Raw genomic sequence first — 26554 nt, 5'->3', positions numbered from 1 at the left:
TGGTTATAGCTAAGGTAGCACAAATGAAACAGTTTAAAATCTGAGCCCAGAACTTGAGAATCAGTATGGCTTTCATAGGAAAACACCGTTCATAGTAATGATAACCAAGAGAATGAAGTTTTTAACCTGGGAGTCCCAAAATGTTGTTCAGGAGTCTCTGTTTAGAAGCTGAAACAGACTAGAAATAGAATCATAGGAGGATATGTCTATCTTTAATATTTAAGATCAGAAACAAAAGGAGATTTACAAGAAAAATTCCTAGTTGTTTTTTTTTTTTGAAGATTTTTATTTATTTATTTGACGGGGAGAGAGAGAGAGAGAGAGACAGTGAGAGAGGGAATACAAGCAGGGGGAGTGAGAGAGGGAGAAGCAGGCTTCCCGCGGAGCAGGGAACCCGATGTGGGGCTCGATCCCAGGACACTGGGATCAGGACCTGAGCCGAAGGCAGATGCTTAATGACTGAGCCACCCAGGCACCCCCAAAATTCCTAGTTTTTAACAACATTAGAAGGTCAAATAAATTCTGTGTTGAGTTGCAAATGAATGAATATGCTAAGACCCATTGAGTCAATGTTTTCCCTTCCAAAATTGACTTAAAACTAATAGCACATTCAGACAAATTATTATTATTATTTTAAATATGTTGTTTATTTATTTGAGAAGGTTAAGAGAGAGAGAGCTCAAGCAGGGTTAAGGGCAGAGGGAGAAGCAGACTCCCAGCTGAGCAGGGAGCCCGATGCGGGGCTCGATGCAGGAACTCCGGGATCATGACGGGAGCAGAAGGCAGACACTTAACTGACTGAGCCACCCAGGTTCCCCCAGACAAAATTGTTCTAAAAATAACTCAGTAGTGAAGTTAGTTGCTGCCTTAGTGAAACTAATAATTTTTATTGCATCTTCAAATTATTTTCTATTGTCCTGAAATATGGCATTTATAGAGAAGCAATTCTAGTTTCAGGATATAACATAATTAAAGTTAATAGGTTTTTATAGAGTGGAATTTTCTTTATATTTAGGGCATATTCATGTGTTTCCTTCTTGTTTTTCCTTTGCAAAGCAGTATAGCAGATGAGAGCATGAGTTTTGAAGTTCAGTGACTTTGTATTCAAATCCTTACTAACTGGATGATGTTGGGTAATTCATCTCACCTTCCTCTAATTCAGTTTGTTCATCTGTAAAGGGTAGATTATACTTCAAAGGGCTATGATGGGGTATGTGACGATAATGTGTGCAAAAGCAACTAGTACATAGTAAGCTCTCAAAAATGCAAGTTATTATATCTTATCCCCCAACTTGCTCTCTCTTTTTCCTTCTGCCTTTCACTCCCTCAAGAGAAGCCTAGAACATATCCTTTCTTCACAACCCTCAGAAGGAACCAAGTCTGCCAACACCTTGATTTCAAAACTGTGAGGCAGTAAATTTATGTTGTTTAACTACCCAGTCCATGGTACTTCCTTACAGCAGCCATATCAGATTAATACTGATTTTGGGATTTTGGTACCAGGAAGTGGGATACTGCTGTAACAAACACTTAAAAATGTGGAAGTGGCTTTGGAATTGAGTTGTGGGTAAGGACAGAAGAGTTGTGGGTAGGGACTAGATTGCCTTGAGGAGACTTGGTAGAAATATGAATATTAAAGGTGCTTCTGTTGAGGTCTCAGGTGGAAGTGAAGAACACATTATTGAACACTGGAGAAAAGGTGATCCTTGTTATAAAGTGGCAAAGAACTTGGATGAATTATGTTTTAGTTTTTTGTGGATGGAAAATAGAAATTGTAAGTAACAAACTTGGATTGTCAGCCAAGATTTCTAGGCAGAGTGTTGATGGCATGACTTGGTTTCTCCTTTCTGCTTATAGTAAAACGCAACAGGAGAGAGATAAATTGAAGAAGAAATTGTTAAGTAAAAAGAAACCAGGGCTTGAATACTTGGAAAATTCTTGGTCTTTTCCTATTGCAAAAAAAGAAAAAAAGAGAAAATGTGTTCTAGAGAGAACATCAAGGGTGTAGCAACCATGCAACTCATGGATCCAGTCATCTCAGCAGAAATCAGGAATAGAGATATGGTTATCCAGGAAAGATCTGTGGTGGACTCTCTTGTCTGATGGCTTGGACCCCTGTGAATTGCATGGAAGAACCGCAGGTTTTTGAAAAAATTTGTATCAACAGAAACACTGCCAGTTTGAATTGAAGGGAGATAGAGCCAGAATGAAAGGAAGGAAGGCTATCAGACTTCTGAGATTCCATGGGTAGGAAACAGGCTGATAGATTTATCCAGTTGCAAACATGTGTAATCCTTCAAGAAAAGTGAAGAATAACCTTGAAGGGGATTCAGAGGCCAGTGGCTACTACTGACACTATGAGCCCAGAAGGCATAAGCCCAGGAAGGTTGGGGGCATTTCCTACTTGATTTTAGAAGGGAGCCTCTTCCTTAGTTTCAGAGGGTGAACTACTTCCTCAGTTCTGGAGGGCAGGGCCCCCACTGCTTAGAGCTGGGGGCCCAGAGGACCAAGCTCTGAGCCAAAAATATTATTTTCAAGTATCAAATTCTAATGGAATTTGTTCTAATAGATTTCAGACTTGCTTGGGACCCATGACCCTTTCTTCCTTTCAGTGTTTCCCTTTTGGAATGGAAATATCCATCCTGGACCTGTCCTCCCTCTGTTGTCTGTCTGGTTATCATAGGTTCATGGGTGGAGAGGAATTTTGTCCCACAATGAGTCTTGCCCCAAATTTTACCCATAACTAATTTAGGTGATTTAAATGAGCTTTTGGACTCAGAGTTGATGCTAGAATGGTAAGAATTTGGAGAATATTAAAATGGGATCAATATATTTTGCCTGTGAGAAGGACATGAAATTTGAGGAGTCAGAAGGTAGGAAGTTAGGGGTTGACTTGTGTCCCTCCCGTATTAATATGTTGAAGTCCTAACCCCCATTATCTTAGAATGTGACCTTATTTGGAGATAAGATCTTTATAGAAGTAATCAAGTTAAAATGGGATCATTAAAGTGGACCCTAATCCAATAGGACTGGTGTTCTTATAAAAGGGGAAATGTGGACACAGAGTCATGCATAGAGGGAAGAAAGCCCTCAGAAGGAGCCAATCCTTCCAACAGCTTGCTTTTGGACTTCTGACCTCCAGTACTGTGAGATATAATAAATATCTGTTGTTTAATCCACCTGATCTGTGGTATTTGTAATGGCAGACCCAGCAAATCAACACACCCTCTCCCATTACTATTATGTATGTCAAAGGTTCAGCCTAAGTGTTACAAAAAACAATCTAATCTGTGTTTGATAAGGAATAGTTGAAAGAGCTATAGTTATTTAGGGTATAAAGTAAAATATTAGAGGATGGATCTTTGAAAATCTTTCATGTGACTTACTCATTGTAATTCCAAGTCACAGAACTAGAACCAATGGGAGGACATCACTGGGAGTCAGGCTTTAGTTTAATAGGAAGAAAAATGACTTGCTATTTACTTTAAAAACTGGGCAGAAATCACCTATGTCCTAGTTAGAATTCAGAGAGAGATGAAACAAGAGGTTATGTTGGTTGGTTGGTTTGCATTGGTTGGTGTGTGTCACTAGGTGGGCATGAACATTCCTTCAGCATTTAAAAAAAAATCATAAGCTGAGCCAGGAGCAAGGAGTAGGGACTGGCAGGGTATACTAAGAGGGGAAAAAAAAAACCTCGAGAAACTCTGGACAAAGAATACTTCCCTATTTATCTTGGAGGACAGTCTGAATGAGGATAATCTGTGAAATAGAGAGGAACCCAAGTACTGAGGAAAATAGAAGAGAACCTGGTTTTGACCTCCTTTAAAAGGACAGCAGGTGAATAATGAGGCAAATAAGTTCAGAATTATGATTAGAATTGAGCTGTGATATTGTGCCTTTAGACTCTTAAGTACCATGAGGTTGGACATGGGTCTTTACTCACTGCAGTTTTCCTTGGACTAGCTCTGTACCTGACTCATAGTTAACATTTAACTATGAGTTAACTTATGAGTTATGAGTTAACATTTAACTATGAGTTAATACCGGTAATTATGTACATACTATTGATTCATATTCCTGGGTTTTTAAACATTCATTTATTATGCACAAAGCATTTTGTATATGTGTGCAAGAATTTTGGATAGAGAGGTTAACACATAAAGAATTTGAATATTGTTGAGTATTATAGTTGTGACTTCACACAAAATTTAGTGTCAAATGAATATGCTTTAATCTTCAAAAAAACCCATAGAGTTCATTTAAATACAGTGTCTTAGTTATTTTTCAGTAAGTGTTATAAACAATATCCTGATTTTTGAAATAAAAATGTTAACCACTCTAAAAAAAAGAATATATTATGGTTTTTGCTCTCTAAGAGCATAGAGTTTTTTTGTAAAGCATGTACATATAAGGAAGCAGTTATAAGACTGATGCTGAAGCTTTCTCAGATAGTACACATCATGCCAATAGAGACTTACTATGTATGTAGAGAATAAAGATAAACAAAGCTTTTTAGAATTATGATTTTATGTTGAGTATGAAATATGAAAACTTCAAGCAATAATGGCAGGCTTACCAAAGATAATAGGAAATCCTATTCTTGGCACATAGTACCTACCCAGTAAGTATATCTTTGAAGCATGTGTGAATTAGGAGAAACATAGAAAGAAGTAAGGAGAAAGATTGAAAAGATCAGGTTTCTTTCAGAAGTATTTATGATGCCACAGTGGAAAAAGGAAACTGTTGCTTGGGAAAGTGGTCAGGATAAGAGAGATTGGGAGTCACCTAGAATCCATTTCTAGAAGGGCCTCTTTCTAACTAGCCACAAAATGCATCAAACATTCTGTTGTTCCTCAATGTAGTGCCCCAGCCCTCAGTAGTGGCACTGAGAACTAATTACAGCAAGAGTGAGTATGAGAGATCACTCTGATAGTCCAAATGCAAGCCCCATGGATGTAAAGGAATGGCCAAGTCAAGAAGGTAGACATTAAAGTCTTCAGGAAGAATGTTGATAACATAAAAGTGTTATAAACTATAAAACCAATTTGAAACTTTCAGATTTTGTAGCTGATATTATTCTATTAATGGTTCTGTTTCCAGGTATCATGCGAGTAATCATGCTCCATTCTGTTTCTACCCCAAAATACAGCTCTAGGTCCTGGACAGAATGAATGGATAGCTATTTGAGAACTCTGAAAAGTAAATGTTAGTGGGAAGGTTGGGGAAGAAGTCTCCATTGTTAGAAAAGAAACGATCTAAATTGAAAATGGGCAAGAATCTTGAACACTTTACCAAAGAGGCTGTACTAATGGCAAATAAGCACATGGAGACATGGTCAACATTAGCCATTAGGGAACTGTAAACTACAATCAGTATGAGATACACACTACCCATTTATTAAAATGGCTAAAATACTAAAAGACAAAGTGCTGGCAGGTCTTTGGAGCCACTGGGAACTCTCATGTAGTGCTGATGGAAATGCAAAATGATTCAACCGTCCTGGAAAACAATTTGACTTTTTGTTATGAAGATTAATATACACTTAGCATATGACCCAGAAATCCCACTACTTGGTATTTACCATAGAGGAATGACAACATATATTTACACAAAAATGTGTGCATGATGTTTATTGCAGCCCTATTCAGAATTGCCCCATACTAGAAATGGCCCAAATGTGCCTTCAGTGGTGAATGGATTAAACAAAAACAAAAACAAAAAAAACCAAACTGTGGTACATCCATACAAAAGAAAACTATCTGGCAGTAAAAGGGAATGAGCTATTAATAAATGTAATATTGTCTAAATGTCAAAGATACTGCACTGAGTGAAAGAAGCTCGTCTCAAAAGGTTAAGTACTGTGTGTGTGTGATCCCATATATATGACATTACTGAAAACATAAAATTACAGTGATGGAGAATAGATTAGCGATTCCCAGGAATCAGGAGTGGAAAGAAGGTATGACTATAAAGGTACAGCTCAAGAGAGTTTTGGGGTTAACAGAACTGTTCTATATCCTGATTATGGTAGAGGTTACATGAATCCAGACATATGTTAAGTTTCATGGAACACTGCACCAAAAAAGGTCAGTTTTATTGTATGATAAATTTAAAAATAAAATGAGAGATGAAAAGTAACCAAGGGAGCTTTATAAAAATATACATTCTATTTAAAAGTCTTTGCTACAAAGTTTAGCATGCTTACATATAAAATGTCCCCACTCTTGGATTTTACATATGCTAATATTGTACTGTTTCAATCGTATGAAATATTTATATGAAATGAAATTTGAGTTACTTCTTAATACTAGAATTTCATACACAGTCTTAATAGGTAAAATTCTGCTTTCTTCATTATAAATCAAAAAGCCATCACCATTAATGTTATTGAATTTTTAAAAATTTTTAATGTGAACAGACTTTAACAGAATATGTTGTAAGTAAACAAATTAAACAAGTTAAGTGAGCCAATCATGATCCAATCCACCATTTTGGAAGCATTTTCCATATTCATATGTGTTCTGTACCCTTTGTAGACTCATACTGTTATACCACTAATTTAAGAAAATATTGTTTCTGGGGCACCTGGGTGGCCCAGTCATTAAGCGTCTGCCTTCGGCTCAGGTCATGATCCCAGGATCCTGGGATCGAGCCCCGCATCGGGCTCCCTGCTCCGCGGGAAGCCTGCTTCTCCTTCTCCCACTCCCCCTGCTTGTGTTCCCTCTCTCGCTGTGTCTTTCTCTGTCAAATAAATAAATAAAATCTTAAAAAAAAAAAAAGAAAATATTGTTTCTGTAAAATACTTGCAAATATCTACTCAAACATGAATGGATCCCTGAATATTAGTCTCTTTTTTAAGAGCAGTGGAGTGAATTTGACTTAGTTTTCCTGTGTGCTGTACTCTTTCTATGATCTTTACAGTGTCATAGTTAATTGGTCTTACACAGATAATTATTTACATTTAAAAATTTTAACTGTACATTAATGCCATACCATTTTTTTACGTATTTCACAGAAGACTGCTGACAGAGTAGAAATAATAAAGAGATACGAGCTCATTTAGAGAAAGAGGTTTTCCCAATGTGTCTTTGTTTTTAACATATATGTTCCTAATATCCTATTCATTTGAAATCACCCTTTTAAGTAATTTGCTGACAGGTTAGTATTATCTTTGGGAACTGGAATACCATCTTTTAATGTAGATTTTAAAACACCTACCATGGGAACAGTTTCTCTCCTTGCATTTAGGTATCTGACTCATCTTTGCTAATATATCTTGATGTTAACAATGACCTAGGAAACAAAGAGAGGAGCTTCCTTAGTATTTCTGTCTATGCAGTCTGCCTTCACAGGATGTACTTTGTGAGAGAAGCACCTAATTACTCTGCCAAAACCAGAAAGCACCATGAGCAGAGGGCCTAGCAAGTCTGTCCTATTTGTACACCCCCTAATGAACAGAGATTGTGACACATGGGCATTCTGCTTTTGCCCTGCAGTAAGAATGTGAATGATAATAATAGTCATAATAGTAATTAAAAAAAAAAATGAAGACATGCTAGTTAAAATGGCAAACATAGCCAAACTGCTAGGTTTTAAGAGGCTCATTTTGGAAACATTTGTAAGCTGAAGTACAAGAAGTTAGGATATTGGCTGGACTAGCTGTCAAGACAGTAAGAACAATCTGTGGCTAACAGGAAGGCATGATTTGGGGCACTATATTCATTTTCTATTCATATTTTCAATCAACAAATATTAATAGATCAGAGCAATGTCAGGCTGTGGAGATAAAGAGATGAGTAAAATTGTTCATGTCCTTGGAGAGCTCGTAGGTTACTCCGGGAGACAAACAAAAATATGTAGTACAATGTTCTCTGAAACATTCTGCTGATGAATCAGGTGCTGGTGGCACGTGGCTGGGGTGAAATAGCTGGCTCTGCCTATGGTAGCTGAGAAAGATGGCAGTGAAGAGTTTTCACTTGAGTTTAGCCTTAATGGATGAGACGGTGTTCTTGGCAAAGAAAGTAGAGAAGTAACACGTTTAGGCAGTGAAAACTACATAAAATAATATGCAGAATTGTGGAAGGATTATGGCTTAATGCCACCATAGCTCTTGCTCTCCTTTGAGAGAGGTCATTTACCCATTTTTGCCGACTACTCCCCCCCATCTTATTCTGCACTGAGGAGATCATTCACTCATTCATCCAACAAATATTTATTTGAATACCTACTATGTGGTCAGTACTGTTCTGGGTATTGGGGTTATACCAGTGAACCAAAGTTCTTGCTCTCGTGAAATGTAAATTCTTGGAGGAGTATAAGCAATATAGCTTCCCTTCCTGGGATTGAAGGAACAGTGGAGGTAGTACAGGTTAAAACTGATCCTTCTGGAGCCCTAGTTTCATAATGGTGAGTAATTAATAGTGTCATATGGATATCATCTTATAAAGATAACATGCTAGATGACTTCAGGCTCAAGGACATTTAGTACTTGTGAAAATGCACTTTTGGTAACATGACTAGACCACCCTGGGAGCATGCATTCCCTCTTCTGTCCCATTAGGTTCCTCTGCTATAAAAAGTGTGGTGTAGGGTCAACTCCTTAAAAAGTGTGCAGTTTTGATCTCAAAATGATCTCATCTGAAAATGAGCAAAATAATGTGCAGTCTACAAATATTTATTGAGTATTGACTCTGTGCCAGACTCTGTTCCATATTCTAGAAATGAACAAGACTCAGCCCAGCCCTCAAGGACCTCAGAGGTTAATACTATCGGGAAGTCCAACAAAGACTTCAGTACTACTTGTTGGATAGTCTATAATGAGAAAAAACTGAAATAAGTTGTTGAAATGCTTACCACAAAGTCTGGCACCCAGTAGGTATGTGATCAATGTAAGCTACTTTTCTGTAATCACTTAATTCTAAAAAGAGTGGTCAGTTAATTGTTATGCTCCAAGATGGCTAGACAACTATCTCCATTCAGCTGAATGTTATCTTTTCAGAAGTGATGTTAGAATAACTCTAGCTCTATTTCTTCAAATAGAGAAGTTTCTGAAATAGAGAAATTGGGAGAAGTGGCCATCTGTGGTGAGTGGGGCATTCTGTTAAAAGAAGTTACCAGTGTTTTGGTGTTCTGTATTCACTTCTTACCTTGTCTGACTGAAAGAAGAGCTTGTCTGTATTTAATTGAATAGAGCCTACTGGCTGTGCTCAGATGGTATGTTGTTTTAGAAAAAGAGCACGGGATAGTGATATAAAGATATAATCCATGATGAAAAAAAAAAGATATAATCCATGATGATTTAACTCTGTTAATATTGATAGTCTTAAATCTATTCCTCTTCAAAAAGAAGCTTCCGAGTAAATTCTGTCTTTTCAAATATTCAGTTTTGTATTTATACTAAATATGAGCCATGTTATTTCATGTTCAGCATTGTTATGCATAATATTATTGCATAGAATCTGTGGTTTTATGTCTTTAAAATACTTTAGTTTTATAACAGCAGTTAGTTAAAAACTGGTCACTCAGTTCAGAGAAAATTTATTCCAGGTAAACTTGTAAAATCTGAAAGGTAATGAATATGGAAAGAATGTAATTGTTTTCATTTAAAATAATTTGATTACAAAGCCATAACCCTTAAAATACATTTAAACAATATTATAATACTTGCACTATATGTTTATCATTTTTTTTCATTGTAATTAATTTGCTTTCCTTTTCAATTTAATGAAAAGTCAAAATGTATTTAAGTTTTCTGTCATATTTATAAATAATACATTATTGATTGTTTTTGACCATATAACTCTATTCAGATCCTTTAATGATAGTTTGTTATGATAAATTCTTGATTCTTATTGCTTTCACAGGATGTGGATACCAGGAATTTCATTATTTAAAATTGAGACATAGCTATAATTGGAATTCTCAAGTAATTCCCAAGGGCAACTATCTGCGCACTAATAAATTGACTCAGAATTACTCATCTCTCCTTTTGAGGTGCCAAGGGCTAAGCATGTATGTAGATAGGAAGGTTTTTACTCTGGCTCCTTCCTAGGCTCTCTAAGGGCACATAAACTCTGTTTACTTTCTTCTGGGCTTTTTCTCCAGTTCTTCTGCCTGTCTCTCTCAGAACAGTATATTCTTTGCTGAAACATAACAGGGTATTATCTGCTTTTACTATGCTTTTGTGTACTTTTTCTTAGATACCATCTCCTGTTTCCTACTTTCTAGATTCCTTTTTGACTTCAATATTTAACATGGTGTCGAGTTTCTCTTGGGCATTTTGGCTCTAGAAACAAACTTTCATGCATTTACCTGTGGACAGGCATTTCCTTTCTTTAGAGGTAACTAATTCAAACTTCAAAATAGTATGATTATCGGGGCACCTGAGTGGCTCAGTCATTAAGCGTCTGCCTTTGGCTCAGGTTATGATTCCAGGGCCCTGGGATGGAGCCCGCATTGGGCTCCCTGCTCTGCGGGAAGCCTGCTTCTTCCTCTCCCACTCCCCCTGCTTGTGTTCCCTGTCTTGCTGTGTCTTTCTCTGTCAAATGACTAAATGAAGTCTTTAAAAAAAAAAGCTTTAAAAAAAATAGTCAATCTTTTAAGTTTTACATCTCAATTAACTGTCTTTGGTATTCCTTAATGTTATCGAGACTAGGTAGAGTTAACAGACTTTGTTTTGAGAATTTTATTTCTTAGGATGACTCTCAAAATTTCTTTAACTGGGACATTGGCTTGTCACGATGGGCAAAGTGAAAAGAGTAATGTGAAATGTCACATAATGTCACATAAATTGCCAGTAAGAATCGAGAAGTAATTACAATTGCATCATTATGCTGCTTCAGGTAAGTGTCTGGCAACAGTTCCTTATCTGAACCCCAGTTTACATACAGCTACATCTAGGTTATGAAATTTGCCATCATTTGGGAGAAAAACAATCCCTGAAATGCTTACTATATTTTGGCAGCCTCAAAAAGTGAATCTGAGAAAGACCTTGGTAACTTCAAATTGCTTTTTTTTTTTTCCCGCAAATGAGTCATTCTGAATATTGGTAGGATCATATATTCACATGTCTCAGCTTTTTTTTTTTTTAAGATTTTATTTATTTGACAGAGAGAGACACAGTGAGAGAGGGAACACAAGCAGGCAGAGTGGGAGAGGGAGAAGCAGGCCTTCCACGGAGCAGGGAGCCCGATGTGGGGCTTGATTCCAGGACCCTGGGACCATGACCTGAGCTGAAGGCAGACGCTTAACGACTGAGCCACCCAGGTGCCCCCATATGTCTCAGCTTTAAATCACATTATCATTGGAGGAAAGTCCTAGCTTTGTTTTCATCATGCAGTAAATAATAGGTACCAGCCATATTTTCTCCCATGATATTACTAACAATCCATTCTCAAATAGGGCAGTTAAAATATATTCAAATATATAAGGAAGATGTGCTAGGGCCTAGCTAGACAAACTGTTTTGACTCCTCAGTATCATATAATGAAAGAGTGCTCTCTTGGGAATCAGAAAGCCTGGACTTTATCTTTAGCTCTAATGTCAACTACAAATATGACGTGGGACAAGTTACTGAAGTTCTCTGGGACTGTTTCTTTGTCTTTTGAAATAAGGAGCTGAACAAGGTGAATCCTGGGATTTATTCCAACTCTGAAATTCCCTAACTGCTTTTGTTCATGAAATACTTCTAGTGTGTTATTGCAGCATCACTATCTTCCCAAGATAGTACCTGTACACTAGGAGTTTCAATCCTTTCTGTTAGAGTTGACTGACTTCCCCCAAAGGCTGGTGTGGGGTTTATCTTTTCCTAGGTCATCTTCTGCTCTTATTCGGTCCTTCGGATATTCAGCCAGAGTATATGACATATGTGAATGACTTTATAAAGGTGGAAGCCCTTACACCTTAGAGGAAAATTAATGTCTCCCTTATTCCCTGAAGTCTTCCCGTGAATCATTCCTTAACTGCCTCTCTTGCTGACTAGCCCAAGTTCTGCTTTGTCAAATTTTTGTTAAAACTGGCGGGCCCTGGTGGCAATCAATGCTGGTGCAGACAATATCCGTACACTTCGAGCAGCACCATATTCTTTTCACTTCCACTTGCCTTTTGTAGTCTAGGAGCTGCATTCCAGTCTATTTCTAAATGAAATTTCAGGTTACAATGATCTACTTTGGAACTTGAGAAATTATTTGGATTCCCCTGCCTATACATCCCATTTGCATGCCCTTGTGAACAAAGTACACACACACACACACTCACAGACATAAACTGTCTTGTACACCTGCCTGTGTGCATGCGTGCACGTCTGCGTGTGTGTGCGCGCACGCACACATACCTGCAAATGAGCACACACAGTTCTTGACTTTGGACTCTGCACTTGGCCGGGCCCCATCTTTCCCGGTTGTTACCTCCATTTCTGTTCTGCAAAGCTTTGGCTTTCAGAACTGACTTTGCATCTAACAGAGTGGCTGCTGTGGGCAACCCTTGAACAATGAGCTTAAACAGAAGAATGAGGGTAATGTTTATTGGAATAAAGATTAGCCTTTAAATTCCTCAGGGGAATGAACCAAATCCAGTGTTTTCCTGTTAGCTGACGTTTTTTTTTTATATTGATGCTGTTTTGGATCTTCTGGAGAAGGGATAAAAAAAAGAAACTTCAGCAGATCAGCTTTTTCATTCAGAAAATGGAATTTGGGGGGCTGTTTTAGTGAGGCTTTTTTGATAGTCCCCGATTTAATGTTTTCACTGTGATAAGAACAGTAGCTTTACAAATCTTGTGAAAATCTGAGCGATGGAGGGTGTTGTTGAGGGGGAAACAGAGTGCAATTATTTAAATAATCCTAGGCCAATAAGCATTTGGTAGGTGGAGTTACTGTTGTGTGCATTACAGGGCAAGATAATTCTGAATGAAGACTTTAAACATCACACATGCTGGACGGGCTGTAGTTCTGCTTTTTGTGCAAACAAAACAAGTGACTAGGTGCCTAGGTTTTGCTGACTACCCATTAGCGAGTGCAGCTTGTGTGATAAGATTTTAAAAAATAGCATGTAAAGGATTTATCAGAAGCCCTTATGAATATTTCATGAGTTGATATATTCAGCTGAATGAATTCAGTGAGTGTCAGTGTGTAGCTTGCAGACAAACCTCATCCACAAGGAGGCTACTGACATAGGAAGCACTTTGGCGCATTTTCAGAGGCAAAGCCAGGCTGATAAAGCTCCTTGTGACAGTCTGACTTGCCATTCTTCGAGTATGCTGCTTTTGCTCTAAGCAGCTCATACACGGGAGCCGCAGCTTCTGAAATTAAACTGGAAAACAGTTTGCAGACTCCTCAGCCTCCTAACCTGCAGCTGTGTCTCTGCTATGTTTGAGGTTTTTGTTTTGGGTGGTGAAAGCCAGTGCTGCATATAAGACATGACAGCCAAAGAGTCTTCCAAAGAACTTACTGCTTCTGAATCTGAGGTTTGCATAAAGACTTTCAAGGAGCAAATGCACTTAGAACTCGAGCTTCCGAGACTGCCGGGAAACAGACCTACATCTCCTAAAATTTCTCCACGCAGTTCACCAAGGAACTCACCATGCTTTTTCAGAAAGTTGCTGGTGAATAAAAGCATCCGGCAACGTCGGCGCTTCACTGTGGCTCATACATGGTAAGACGGGACTTGGAGGTGTCTGTGGTGCTTTTCATTAGCGGCTGTGATTCAGAAATGTAGAAAACAGAACATTTGAATTTTGTTCAGAATGCATACCATGAGTGTGAAATGACTGGAGAGTGGGTCCTCTGAAGAAGACACAGTGCACTGTGTATTAAATTATCGTTGTGCTGCCAAGCTGTTTCCAGATAAAATAAGCCTTTAACTGTGGGGAGTCTTTAAAATTACTGCTTATAAAAAATACCTAGGCGATTCTAGCTAAATTAAATACTGAAGGAATTGTAAACCTTCAGTTTTCTGTTTAATCTCTGTTGAGGTGAGAGCTGACTTTTTTGGGGGGGTGTCTTGTGGCTGTTGTTGGTGATATTTTTTAGTAGTTTATTTTTGATATGAGAATTAATGTTTTAATCTTAGTTCTAATTTATTTCTTATGATCATGTATAAAGTCAAACTTCGTTATTGCATTGCCATGTTTGTAGTGTAGAAACTAGTGGGTTTTTGATCTATTGACTTTACTTAGGGAAAAGGAGAATCAAGTTCCCACTTCTGAAATGGCATGGTTAATTAGTCTTATTTGGATTCAAACTGCTATTATCTTTTAGAGCCTCTTGTAAAAAAAAAGTAACTTCAAATTCATTGGCAATAATAAATAAATTCCCCATTTACTTAGGAATGGCAAGTAAATAAATTCAAGAACTTTCTATAAAAATTGCACTGAGTCTGCCAACTTTAACATGTATGTTACATACAAGGGGTAGCTTCCTTAAATCAGTATGATAATGAAATGTAAGAAAAAGCAGAATAGAAAATAAATAAACTTTCATCATCAATGCTAGGACATTTCAGATTTCTCTGAAAGATATATTTTCTTTCAGATTAAGATACCCTTCAAAACTGGGTATCTGTATAGTTTTTATTTAATAAGGACCATAGCAATAAAGGGAGCTAGTACTTCTTACAGACAGTTCTAACAGTGATTTTTTCGACTGCATGTTAGGTTGCCAACCAACATCATAAACCGAAGATATCTGGATTTGCAGATTAATATTTACTTAAATTCTGCTTTCTACTCATCTGAAGTGTTTGTCTCATCCACTGCACAGTGCACTGGCAAATTCAACTTACTCCTAGAAATACGTAGCTTGCCTTTGATGGGTACCACATGTTTAGCTTAAAACATACTTTACCAGCTAAAAATGATATGGTTATTTTTGTTTTCTGAAAATGGACTGTTGTTCATACAATTGATTTATTGGATAATTTTTTTTGGTCATCTTTTTGATGAATTGAATCTAATTATAGTCTCATACATAGAATGCACGTGATTATTTTTTAAAAACCTACCAGTGGCAGCATATGTATATAGAGATTTATATATAAGTATGTACTGAAGAACTCCTTTCTCTCGTGGTTTTCTCCACCCCTAATGTGAGTATTTTCATATAGTTTTCTGAGTAGTATTACTGAATAGGAGAAGGGATGTGAGTATAATTAATTCTCATAAAAAGAACAAAGATGGAAAATGTACAATTAACTAATAAACTTGTATATTTTACTACTTGTATGTTTAACTACTTGTGTTAATATCAAACCATTATTTTGACCAAAAGGACATTTAATTTTAGTAAGCTAATTTTCAGATAATGGTAAATCTTCCTGAAACTTTGGTAATATTTTCCTTACTGTAGAGTTTCTGAATGTAATAATGTGACCTTTCTTTTACTGAGAATAGATTTTTGATGTGCTAGGAACATGAGCTATAAATACTGGATTTTTTTCTTTTTCAAAAGAACCCAAATCTTAAAGTGATTAAAGAGCCAGTTTCACTCACACATTATACAAATTTTCTTGCAGCAAGTTACAAAAAGAACAATTAAATGATAGGTAATTTATGTTCTTGGAGTGATCTTCTAGCTGAGTTAAAACAAAAATTTCTACAAATTGTCAACCCTCCCCCCCCAAAATGCATGACTTGGTTATAATGTACCATAATATAGGTTTAAAGAATCCATTAGTCACCAAACTTACAAAATTAGTTATGACTATGATTCATTTTCACTTTTTCTCCCTTTCAACTCACACACTCCCCTTCTCATCATTCTTAGTAAAGCTGTATCAGTTTGTTTCCAAGTCCTGATTAAGTCCATATTTACATTTATTTCTATTGTTTTATTTCATTGTATGTTTAGTATTTTTCAAATTTATTTTCATGAAACGTTTCTTTTTAGAAAATATACACATATCTTATGTATTTGAATGACTTTTTTGCTTATCTTAAAAATTGTTTTTTTAGCATCATATGTAATAGTTACATGAGTAAATAAGAGCATAAGTACATTATTTTTGCCTCTTTGTCATGATGAAATGTAACCATCCTTTCACGATCAACGATTGGTATTTTCCAAACCATGCATTTAAGTTAGAAATTCCAAGATATGCACTTAGAAGTCTCTAAAAACATGTTATTACTTTACAGTAGACAGTAGGCTTCTTTTAAGAAGACTGGATTGTTTTGATTCCAGCATTGAAATTAAAGTAATTTTCATGATGATGCTAAACAATGTAGAAGATGCAGTTTATGTCCAAACTCACTGAACAATTTTTTTTTATCTTTAGTTATTTGTAGATTTCATATTTTGGTCAGATGAACATGTAATTCTAGTTTTGAAAACCCAAGTTATGAAGTGTGGGCTAATGGCAGGAGATTGAAGAAGCACTTGTGAAATATTGACTCTGGGATTATTTTTAAAATATCTGAAAACAAAAGTAGATATTCAGTGGGTTGTCACTAATCAGAATATTTAAACAATCCTAAATCTGGAAGGAATTTGGGTGATTATCTCATTGCTTCCTTCTATCCTTGGGCAGACTACAATTACTCCATCTTTGACATATGGAAATCTGCCTTATTTTTTATGGCTCTGGAGAAAATAGTTCTATAACCTCATTTGGTACACAATCTCATTACTTCATGGTCCATGTATTAGAAAATTCTTCTGGATGATCAATCTGTATATAACATATAATATTTATAATCTGATTTTTGGTACTCAATGAATACTAAGAAAAGACTTACAAGGACCTGCATGAGGGGTAACTGGGTGGCTCCGTTGGTTAAGTGCCTGCCTTCGGCTCAGGTCATGATCCCAGTGTCCTGGAATGGAGCCCCATGTCTGCTCAGCAGGGAGCCTGCTTCTCCCTCTCCCTCTGCCTGCTGCTCCCCCTGCTTATGCTCTCTCTCTCTCTGTGTCAAATAAATAAATGAAATCTTAAAAAAAAAAAAAGAACCTGCATGAATCCAAAGATCATTATTAACTGGTTCCATAAAAACTATTTTTTTTTTAATACCCTCAACATACAGAATTGAGCATTGCTGTGAGCAAGAAGAAATTCTGGTTCAACCTATAGGGATTCCAACACCTACTATATTTTAAATTCTTTACTAGAATGCTCATATATATTATCTCATCTAAGTTTCGTTTGCAATATAAAAGTACTCTAAATTCATGTTCTTTGCAAGATTACATGTTGTAGATATAAAAAAATGTTTTGAATTGCTTTAGCTTCTTCCATGCATTTCTACTTTGTTAACCATTAATTTGACTTTGAATCACCATCCCAAATTTCCAAATCTCCTTGGAGTTCTGGAACCCAGTAGTAGATGCCACACTCATTGTTAGATGATATAAGAAAATATAAAAAACACATCTTACATTGCAAAGTGCCAGTGAAATGTTTAGGGAGTTGGAAAATTAATGCCAGAGTCCTTAGGTCAACATATTATTTATCCCTAACCCTGACGGGTTACAACTTCTGAGGCATAATCTTATTTTACCTGGCTCCTGTGGCCTGCTTTCTCCTGACTGGCACCTGCCACAGTGTCCAGCTTATTCAGCTTTCTTTCCTTTGCTGATGTTCTCACTGCAGTCAGTGGTTCTCCTCCACCATCAGCAGAGTGATGCTCTGTGAGGAAAGTTACTGGTGATGGCCTTCGCTACATCCTGGGCTCACCACACACTTCTCCCTACACTGTCCTCTTTTTTTTTTAAGATTTTATTTCTTTATTTGATAGAGAGAGAGAGAGAGAGCCAGCGCACAAGTAGGCAGAGTGGCAGGCAGAGGGAGAGGGAGAAGCAGACTCCCCCCTGAGAAGAGAGCCCGATGTGGGGCTTGATCCCAGGACTCCAGGATCATGACCTGAGCCGAAGACAGACGCTTAATGACTGAGCCACCCAGGCGCCCCTTCTCCCTACACTCTCCTTTTGAAGAGCAAATGTATTGGTGAGCACCACATTCTGTCCATCTATTCATGCTTGCCCGTGGGAATGTGCCTGCCCAGGGAGCAATATTCCTTCACGTGGAGTTAGTATTAGAAAAAAAGACTTGTGTTTTTCTCCCTTTCTCTCATTTAGTTCTACCTATATCTTGGGAACCTTCCCTCATTTTAACAAAGGTTCATGAAATGTGTACTCTTGTGTCTAATAATTGAATGCAAGTGTATGAAAAGCTGTCGTTCATACTCTACAGGAGCTTATACCTGACAAGACAAAACTGAAATGACTAGGGGAAGAGTAAAAATAGACCAATGAATATAGTACATACCTGACTTTTCTCTAAATTTTAGGCACAATGTAGGCATAAACGTATACAATTTAAGCCTGGTTTCTTAGCTAAACCTACTAAATCTGTGTCTTGTATTCTTCTTCAATTTACTTGAAATATTTCCTAGCAACATTGGAAAATTTTTGAGAAATACCTGTGTATTTACTGATTGAACAGTTGATTGAACAAAACATTTGTTGATAGACTGCTGTGCTCTAGGCCCTACTCTGGGTTTAGGAGATACAAAATGAGAAAGGTAGAGCCCTTGCTTCAAAGAACTCATGTACCGCCTGGCAAGCAAACTTATGAATTAATAATTAATCAATGTTGTGTAAATAATGCTATTGAGGAATCATGCCTCATTTGTCATGAGAGCACAGAAGAATTAAAGACCACTAGAAAGTGAATCAATGTGTTAGGAAAGGTTTAGAGAAGAGGACATTTGTGTGGGGTCTTGAAAAATGAGTAGGAGTTTTCTGGGAGAAGAGTGGGCAGGAAGACCGTTTTTTGGTCAGAGAAATAGAAATAAGGAAATTCCATTAATCCATAACAATAATAAGAGCTTACATTTATTTAGCACTTGCAATGTATGTGACATTATTCTAAATATACTTATTTAGTCCCATGAAAAGCCCATGAGTTATGAGCTATACAGTATGATTACTTCCATTTTATAGGAAAAGAAGTGATGCACAGGGAGGACCCAGGGTTACACAGCAAATGAGGGGCTGAGCTGGGATTTGACTCAGAGCATGGGGGAAAGTGAGCAAAGTTCACTGGAGTCACAGCATGAGATGCAAGGTGGCAAAGATAAGAAGTGCCTGTAGATCAGAGCCGTACTTTAGAGATTCCACTATCATGAACAAGACTTGGGGCTTTATTCCATCATCAATGAGAGCCACTGCAAGGTAGTGAGAAGGGGATTGCCATAAATAGCTTTTACTTTGGTAAGAGACTTGGCAGGCATTGTGGAGAATGGATTGGTGGATGAGGAGATTAGAAGCCAAGGGAAAAAGGAGAATGTGCATTTGAGAGTAATGACTTCTAATTATTGTGTATATCCCATAACATTGAAAGCAGTGCTGATGACATTCTTTACGACTTAACAAATTACTGTTTATGGAAAATGGGAGGAAAGTATGTAAATTTGGTATCTCCTTACATTTATCATCTACATCCTGCATAGTACTAGCTGATGCACACTATCCTCAAATGCATCAAACAATCGGAGCAGAGGTGCTTGGGAGGATGGTGCTTCTGGAAAGACCCTAGTGCTCAGTCCTAATTTACTAGAGGTGCTTGTGTTATATTTTGTGTATATCCTGGAGGGTTTTTCTTTGTGTGTGTGTGTGTGTGTGTGTGTGTGTGTGTGTGTGTGTGTGTGTGTGTGTGGTTTTTTTGTTTTGTTTTGTTTTTTGTTTTTTACAGAAATTATCTTTGTTTATGGACTGAACTGAATGCCAGTAGAAATCTATGCCTCATAGCCTGAGTCTATTGCTTTAATTAAAGCAAGCATTTTCTCAGTAATGCAAGTCTATAAGTGGTGTTTTCCTGGTCTTTTAGTGTACACAAGTCTTCAGTATATTGAATTTTTTTTAAAATACTGTAAAAATACTTTGTAAAGTAATGATGACAACTCCCAAGACACATGCTGGAAGGTGGTCTGGCAAGCATGCCCACTGTCCAGCTGCTAAAGTTTATCCCCCGTTTGGGAAATACCATTTGCTTTCCTTTCCCGTTCTTCCCTCTTTTGTGGTCTCCCAGTTTTTCTCCTTGAATGTTTATAGATGCTCTCTTCTCTAACATCACTGTAAAGACACCAGCAACATTATGCTTGAAGCATTTAAATGACTCTCAGGAAAGAATCCCTAATGCTTACCAGGGTTTACCAGGCCCAACATTATCCAGCTGCAGGCCACCTGTGACCTCATCTCTACTCTCCTGCTATGGTAGCCTTCTTCCTGTTCTTCAACAAACCGAACCTGTTTTCAGTCCTGGGCCTTTGCACTTGGTTTTCCTTCTGCCTGGAAAGCTAGTCCCTTAGATGTTGACATGGCCCACTCTCTTAACTTCTATTCAGGCTTCTCTTAAAATGTCACTTGCTAGAGAAGGCTTCTCTGACCCCCTCCATCTAAAAAAAAAAAAAAAAAGAACCCTTTACTTCCCAGTCCTTTACTCTGCTTTATTTTTCTTCTTGGCACTTATCATTACCTGAAAAGACATGCTCATTTGTTATATTGGCTTTTTATATTATTATATTGTTTTTTTCCCTCTGTTACTGTCAACCCTTCTAAATTAGACGAGGGCAGGGATTTTGTCTTCTTTACTACATCTTAAATACCTACAAGCAAGGCTGGCACTTCATAAATACTTGTTGAAAAGATAAAAAAAGGAATGGCTCTGATTCCTGTTCTTTGCTCTTTATTCTTAGAGGGTCTTTCCTTTGGCCTGATATGAGGGAAGAGAAAAGGAAGCTTAGTTAATACTCATTCTACAAGTACTCCATCCATCTCTTAATGGTTGTGTTCCCTTTCTGCCAGGAGGGCTACTCCAACTTGCTAACTATTTTGTGCTCTATGATATTGCAGATGCAGGCTTAATTACAATATCTCACTAGAGGCTATGTGTTTTACATGGTAGCCTGTTTAATTAAGCCACTTGGTACAAATCATACCACCTAGCCTGTAGTGTTATAAAGTAAATATTTGTCCGGAGCACTGTACAATTATTTATTTGGTTATTCTTCATGCATCAAATAGCACAGTTGGTGCTTCAGCTCAGGAAAGCTCTACATATCTCTTATTAACTGTCTAGATGGAAGTGTTGTACAGAGGAATCTATTTGCTATTTGGAGTTTAAAACGCTTGCATATTATATGTAAAAATGTTTAATTATCTATGTTTTCCCACTGATGCAACACCTAAAATATTAACAGTAGCAAGAGCTATGGCCATTTGAGTTTTTTGTGGGATTTCCCCAGAGGGAATTCGGAAGCAAGAGTCCATGACTTGCAGAGTGAGGAAATTGTGAATTAATAACCCTTGTTCTTTAGAAAAGACATCAGCAGGAGTGAAAATTTTCACTTGGTGCTGTCTCATTTTTTCTGTACTTTGAGGGTGAGACCTCTGTTGCTCCTAGTAATTTGTCTGACACAGATATGTTTCAATCTCATTGTGTACTTTAAGTTAAAAAAAAAGTAATTTGTTGACTGTCTCAGATTACTTCTTGCTAGAACTGAGGCATTTTCTCTCTGAGGGAGAATGAGAATGACTGCTTTAGACCTTTGGGGGACAAGAACACCCGCCACACGGCATGCTCCCCTGACAAGAACACCCGCCACACGGCATGCTCCCCTGACAAGAACACCCGCCACACGGCATGCTCCCCTGACAGACCCACTGGTCCTCCTCCCTACACCCCTCATGACTCAGGCTTACTGCGAATTACACAGATTGGAAATAAAGGGGGAGGGGCAGTATGGCTTCAAGAAAATGGCTTTCAAACGGCATTTTCTGGAATATCAGTGTGTTAGGAACCATTTTAGGTATTCCTTGAAAAATAGGGTGCTGACGATCTTTTTCCTGGTCCCAGGTGAGTAAAACAACATGGATGACTGGAGCCTTGGAGAACTTTGGAGGTGTCGCACATAGATTCCATAATATCCAAGTACTTGAAAACCCAGTTTAAGAGATTAAGGAATGGAGAGAGAAAAAATTTCTGTGTGTCTTTGCTTGGTAAAGTCATAGAGATTTGCAGACAATTTATAACATTACAATTATATGCATCTAAAATGTCCAGGAAAGGACAAATGAGGAAGGTGGAAGTGTCTGGGTCAAGGAGAGGTCATTAGGAGTGAAGATTTTTTTTTTTTTTTTTTTAAGATTTATGTGAGGGGCTCCTGGGTGGCTCAGTTGTTAAGCATCTGCCTTCGGCTCAGGTCATGATTGGGATCGAGCCCCGAATCAGGCTCCCTGCTCAACGGGGAGCCTGCTTCTCCCTCTCCCACTCCCCCTGCTTGTGTTCCCCCTCTCGCTGTATCTCTCTCTGTCAAATAAAAAAAAAAGATTTATTTGAGAGAAAGAGAGAGAACGAGTGAGAGAGCGAGAGTGGAAGGGAGAGGAAGAGGGAAAGAATTTCAAACAGACTACCCACTGAGCATGGAGCCTGACAGGGCTTGATGTCAGGGCTTGATCCCAGCATCCTGAGATCATGACCTCAGCTGAAATCAAGAGCCAGGTGCTTAACTGACTGAGCCACCCAAGCGCCCCTGAGAGTGAAGATTTAAAATTTAAAAAATTTGAAAGAGTAGCAGAATGAACACCCTTTACCTAGATTTACTAATTAGTAATGTTTTTCTACATTTACTCTATCTCTGTTTCTCTCTCCATATATAAAACAATGTGTATGTTTTCTTTAGTTTGAAGAGAGCACATTTAGATGGAGAGCAGTAGTTTTGGGATCAGAAAGAGTCTCATATTTATTTATTTATTTTTAAAGCATTTACTTATTTATTTGAGAGAGAGAGAGAGAGAGCACGAGAGGGGGGAGGGTCAGAGGGAGAAGCACCTGCTGAGCAGGGAGCCCGATGTCGGACTCGATCCTGGACTCCAGTATCATGACCTGAGCTGAAGGCAGTCACTTAACCAACTGAGCCACCCAGGCACCCATCATATTTATTTTTAAAATATGGAATTTTTTTCCATTCCATCAGCATGTTCTCATATCATGATTTTAGTTTAATTCTTAAGAGTATACTAGCATACTGACAAGTTATAAATAAGTTGTGTCCCCATTTTTAAAGTCAACTATTGGAACAGTTAGTGGAGGGTTAGAGGCATCTATAATAGTTTATGGCTTTTCCTAGTGATAAATTGTGGTTTTAGGTGCTTTAAACTGTTTCTAAGATGATGGATATCTATAGCATTTAAATTTTCTTTCCCCAAGAAGAGATGTTATTTCTTTTTCTAAAACTATAAAACTGGTATCATTAGAATGGAAGGTTATATAATGTCTTTATATACTATACATGAGGTTCTATGATTGTCTAATTTTGATGTTATCTTGAATTTTATTTTTTACTATTAATCTTCATTTTATGTTACATTGTCTGGAGTCAAGAAAGCTAGTTGGTATTAGTATTTTTGTACTTGTAATGTACATTACAATGTACAGTGTAATGTAAAGTACAATTTTAGTACTTGCTATTGAAATTTTAGATCACTTAATTGTATTGGACCTCAGTTCCTTCATTTGCAAAATGGAGAAAATAGCCTTATGTTTAAATATTTTCAAATGTAATTTATTTTAAAAAACATACCTATCTGGTCTACTAGCTGTCTTCTCAGAAGTATATTAAAGTACTTAACACAGTACTTCATGCATTATAAATCACAATAGATGCTACTGTTTAATTAAATAACTTTCTAAATCTCTAAACATACACAGACATTCACATTATTGTCAGCCGTGGTTGGTAAAGCAGAAATTATTTTTCGTTATTTGAAAAGCATCACTGGGTATGGACTGTGCCAATTTGAGAGTGAAAATTCATGTGAATTGGCAAAGAAATAATTTTATAATATCCACAGTGTGACCATTCCATATACTGAAGAAACAAAATATCATTTATTTATTATCATGTGATAATCACATTCTAATGAACTGTACGTAATTATACGGATATGCATATCAGAAGACCCAGTGTGAATAGCTTATGTCCTCTAAGAAACTTTATGGCCTTGTTTGGCTGCTATCACCAAGATAGTTTGAAAAGTCATTTGTTATTGTCCACTGTGTGAAAGAGATAGGAAGAGAACCACAGTGAAGTAATTCCATCCATTTGCACCAATCAACTTGAAAGCAAAGGCAGAAAAAAAAAAAAGCATAAGAGGATGACTTGTTTATTTCAAGATACCACATATAAAAAGCCAATATAGGATTCAGTGAACAAATGCTTTGGAAGAATTCCAGTGTCATCAAAAACTCACTTATCTCAGAAAGTCTCCTTGCTACCCTTTCAATTCCTCCACAAATTAATAAGCTCAGTCTGTTTGTTACAGTATGGAAGGTCTGAGAGTGCTTCTGTGGCTTATCTGGGCCACAATTACCTCAGCAGTTTATACAGGAGACCTCTCTCTCACCATCGGGACTATTTGTTTCCCGATGAAAGGTCACCAAATTCAGGGATCCAACTCTCTCTTGCTGGTATCTTAGCTGCCCATGCCTTCCTCCTGAGATTTTACCATTGAAATCCAAATGCAAATTTTAACTTCATGGGGATAACTATGCCCTTTCTCTTCACCTATCAGCTTTCTCTAACAGGTCTGTGCTCAGTCAGGAACCAGAATTGTGTCTCTAACATGCCCATGTTTACCGAAACAACACAGGGACTGTAGGAAGCTGGGTGGTCTGGTGCAGAGCATAGCATTTGAATCCCAACTCCACCTTTTACCAGACACTAGGTTTTAGACAAACCATTTAACTTAGCTTGGTTCCTCTTTCTGCATCTGAAAAATTAGAAAAATACTACTTGTATTTCAAATGGTCAACAGACACATGAAAAAATTCTCAACATCACTTGGCATCAGGGAAATACAGATCAAAACCATAATGAGTTACCACCTCACACCAGTCAGAATGGCTAAAATTAACAAGTTGGGAAACAACAAATGTTGGTGAGGATGTGGAGAATGGGGAACCCTCCTACACTGTTGGTGGGAATGCAACCTGGTACAGCCATTCTGAAAAACAATATGGAGGTTCCTCAAAAGTTAAAAATAGAGCTACCCTATGACCCAGCAATTGCACTACTGGGTATTTATCCAAAGGATACAAACATAATGATCTGAAGGGGCACCTGCACCCCAATATTCATAGCAGCAATGTCCATAATAGCCAAAGTATGGAAAGAGCCCAGATGTCCATCAACAGATGAATTGATAAAGATGTGGTATATATATACAATGGAGTATTACTCAGCCATTAAAAAATTGAAATCTTACCATTTGCAATGATGTGGATGGAACTAGAAGGTATTATGCTAAGTGAAATAAGTCAATCAGAGACAGACAAATATCATCATAGGATTTCACTCATGAGAAATTTAAGAAACAAAACAGGGTTGTAGGGGAAGGGAGGGAAAAATAAAAGATGAAATCAGAGAGGGAGACAAACCATGAGACTCCTAACTATGGGAAAGAAACAGGGTTGTTGGAGGGAAGGTGGGTGGAGGGATCGGGTAACTGGGTGATGGGCATTAAGGAGGGTACGTGATGTAATGAGCACTGGGTGTTGAATGCAACTGATGAATCACTGAACTCTACCTCTGAAACTAATAATACACTATGTGTTAATTGAATTTAAATAAAATTAAATTTTAAAAAATACTACTTGTATATCATTAGGTCACTATAGAGATTAAATGAATGTGTGTACAGTGCTTAGCACAATCCCTGGCCAATGACAGGTAATCAGCAGACATTAATTCACTAATGTATCCATAGCTTGGGATTCCATATAAAATTTATAATATATATATCATAATATAAATTAAATATTTCATATGACATGGTTTAATTAAGTTTTTATTAAGCAACTGTTGTGCATATTCATCCTTTTTAGACTATTTTGTTTCATAGGATACTTAGTTTCCTAGGATCATACTTTATCTTAAAGCCCATATGAACTCTTCTTTCCACAGTAAGATAAAATTTAAAATGAAAGAGAAATCACCATGTGTAATGGGGTTTAATGACTTTCATTCTTTACAAAGACAACTGCAAACGATTTTATCCATAAAATGATTTGTATTCTTTAAGATTTCAGTAACCTTCTTGAATTCGATACTTGTCTCCATTAGTGAAACTGGATGCCAGTGAAACACTATTTCTTTAAGTTAATTTAAATATCTTTCTACTAAATTAAAGAAAGTTTTTTTTCCAAGGACCAGAATGTCAGTGAAGTTGTTTTCCCTAGTCAGTAGAATCTAACCTCCTAGTTATTTGTTTATATAAGAGAGTTTATTCATGAGAAGCAATGGGAAAAGAGCTTAGGATCTAGAGTCAAAGAATCTAGACATGCATCCTGGCGCCACTACTTACAAACTGTGTTTTTGTTTTGTTTTGTTTTGTCTCTGAGTGGGGCAGAGGTAGTCCTTTAACCTTCTGGAACCTTAAGTTCCTCATCAGTAGAGTAGAAATAAAACAGTCTTTTCCCTAGTCATACATGACACTTACAAAATTAATTAGAATTGTTGAAAAACACAAAGAATTGGAACCTCTTTGCTGGAAGAACAAAGATAAGA

General features: G+C 37.2%; 1 protein-coding gene across 2 annotated transcripts in view; it reads left to right on the top strand.

Annotated features, from left to right (window-relative positions):
• Nucleotides 1–26554, top strand: part of PDE4B (phosphodiesterase 4B) — a 420029-nt gene that overhangs the window by 50780 nt on the left and 342695 nt on the right. Inside the window, exon 1 of one of the 2 annotated variants that reach the window (XM_088022395.1) lies at nt 13412–13647. The exons of the other annotated variant lie outside the window; for it this stretch is intronic. Within the exon in view, the coding sequence (XP_087878521.1) occupies nt 13412–13647 (236 nt within the window). Of the gene's footprint in view, nt 1–13411; nt 13648–26554 lie in introns of those variants that run through there. 2 annotated transcript variants of the gene reach the window in all.

The sequence above is a fragment of the Eumetopias jubatus genome, unplaced genomic scaffold (genome assembly GCF_037043125.1).
Source record: "Eumetopias jubatus isolate StellerSeaLion01/CBP00866 unplaced genomic scaffold, mEumJub1_p1.0 scaffold_4, whole genome shotgun sequence".
NCBI lineage: Eukaryota > Metazoa > Chordata > Mammalia > Carnivora > Otariidae > Eumetopias > Eumetopias jubatus.
The sequence above is the reverse complement of the archived record's forward strand: the minus strand, read 5'-3'. Positions and strand labels throughout refer to the sequence as shown.